The 2,065-nt window shown below is 34.4% G+C and overlaps 1 protein-coding gene across 1 annotated transcript in view; it reads right to left on the bottom strand.

Moving 5' to 3' along the window:
* Positions 1-250: 250 nt before the first annotated feature.
* LOC134839301 (cilia- and flagella-associated protein 77-like) overlaps positions 251-2,065 on the bottom strand; it is a 16,157-nt gene continuing 14,342 nt past the window's right edge. The window contains exon 6 of the mRNA XM_063854807.1: positions 251-605. Coding sequence (XP_063710877.1) covers positions 477-605 — 129 coding nt within the window. The 3' untranslated portion in view covers positions 251-476. The remainder of the gene's footprint in view (positions 606-2,065) is intronic.

The following is a 2,065-nucleotide window of genomic DNA, read 5'->3' on the forward strand; positions in this document are numbered from 1 at the left end:
CATATAAATTTGGCAAATATGAGTCCAAATGCGTTCTGAATTGCCGTTCAATTCCCATTTTTGCAGTTTTCTAAGTTGATGCAAGGCTCCAGGTATCAGCCTTGTATTTCGTAGTAATGTCGACCCAATTTAGTAGTAACATTTTAAAACATTTATGCTCCATCAATACTCCATTTTATTTATAGAAAGCCTAAGTTATATCGTCAAGGCAGCATACGAACTGTTCAGCTCTGGTCGACATTGACCGCTGTTGAAAGAGATAGAAATAGATTTAATTGAAGATGATCAACACAAAACAATCAGCCGCACACATCGCAATCACTATTTTGTACCCTAATACAATGAACAAAAAAAATTAGCAGTGATTTGAATGATAAAGTCAGTTTAGGCAGATAGGCTTAGATTTAGAAAGTCGCCCAATTAAGCAATTCTTCTGTAGCAATAGCAATTCGACTCATTGGATGCATGTGACATGGTCAGTAGGGAGGTGTTGCATGTGCACCCTGTCCCAGGTAGCCGAAACGGGACGCTGATTCGTATTCGTGGTTCTCTAGAGCACTCATCCTAGCTTTCGCACTTCGGAAGGTGCTGACGTGGGGGCCAACCTAGAAGAAGAAATGAACAATCAAAAGGCATCGAAATGAAAAGAAACATTTTTTAAGGTTGTTTGAATTGTTTGTCCGATTTCTGCTACATCGCCTAAAAGACCCTGTTGCCATCACAAGGAAGTTGTGAAGTAGTTCTCTGAAGTTTTCGATCCAAAATAGATCTACTCTTTCAAACCGGAACAGATCCAGAGTTTTATCGAGATAAATTTGGAGTGGTTTTACAAAGAAAACCAACAATTTTAATTCTTTTTTATGCGAAACAAATACATTGTCTGATCTCTCCTGAATTGCCACCGTGTTGCGAAAATAGGCTCAAAACAGCCGTTTTTTGGGCACTCTGTAGGCAATTTTGGCTAAAAATTCACGGTTTTTGGCGAGCGCTGCTTTTTCAAAATTTGTACATATTGGCGCCAAATGAACATTTAGTTTTCAAATTATAAGTTAAGACTTCAATTTAATCGGAAGTCAAATTTTTGTAGCGTTAGAATGAACAAATAATTACTTTTTGTTCCGACTTTCGATACGAAAGTAACGGAATATTTGTGCTCGGGGTGGGTTTTTTTTTCTTCAGACAAATTTCGACTTTTTAACTAGCCATTTTTGACAGAATTTTTAAATATCATTCAAAAGGTATTGTTGTCCTGAGCTAAAACTTGAGAAAATATTACACCTGTGATCATTTTTCGTAAAGTTATGAGGGTTTAAAGATTGCCATTTCGGCCATTTTGACCAATTTGGGACAATTAACGCGATATAATTCGCGCTATTAACGCGTAAGCGGAGGTTTAATCCGTCTTAGAAATCGTTCCAAATTGGTTGAACGAAGCTTATTTTTCATAATTGATTTGTTACAAGGAGCAGAATCTATCCTTTTATACTTTATATGGCGTTTGGGGGGATGATTTTCATTAAAAAAAATTCAAATTTTAGAAAAAAAAATTTTTGCTTTTTTTTTATTTCATTTAATTTTTTAAATGTTATTACTGCTGCTCCATAAACCTTAAAAGGTAGTCGGAACATTCAGGGCTTCGCCCTGATACGAGCAGTCTTGTTATTTTTATGAAATCGATCTCAGCCTGGGTCAATTCTGGTGTTGAAAATTTATAGAAAATAAGCAGTTCAATTTTGAAGTCGTAATAATTTTGTTCTTTTCTTAAGTTCAGTTTTTCTTCAAGGTTTCTAAAAAACAATGACATCAACACTTTTTGAATAAATTTTAATATTTGAAAAAATCCTGGGTTCTATTTGATGAAATGTTCGCGTGAAGAAATTTTCCTCATATCCTTTTTTATTGGATTTTTTATAAACTGTAATTTTTAAACTGATTGCTATCAAACAATTCATAATGGTAATTGAAACCTGCTAGAAATATCAGTGGCACAAAAAAAAAACAGGTTAATAATAATTTTCGTAGCATTTTTTGATATGCCTCTCAAAATCAATCATTCAAATAGAGG

This window comes from Symsagittifera roscoffensis, chromosome 1 (genome assembly GCF_963678635.1).
Source record: "Symsagittifera roscoffensis chromosome 1, txSymRosc1.1, whole genome shotgun sequence".
In the NCBI taxonomy this organism is placed as follows: domain Eukaryota; kingdom Metazoa; phylum Xenacoelomorpha; order Acoela; family Convolutidae; genus Symsagittifera; species Symsagittifera roscoffensis.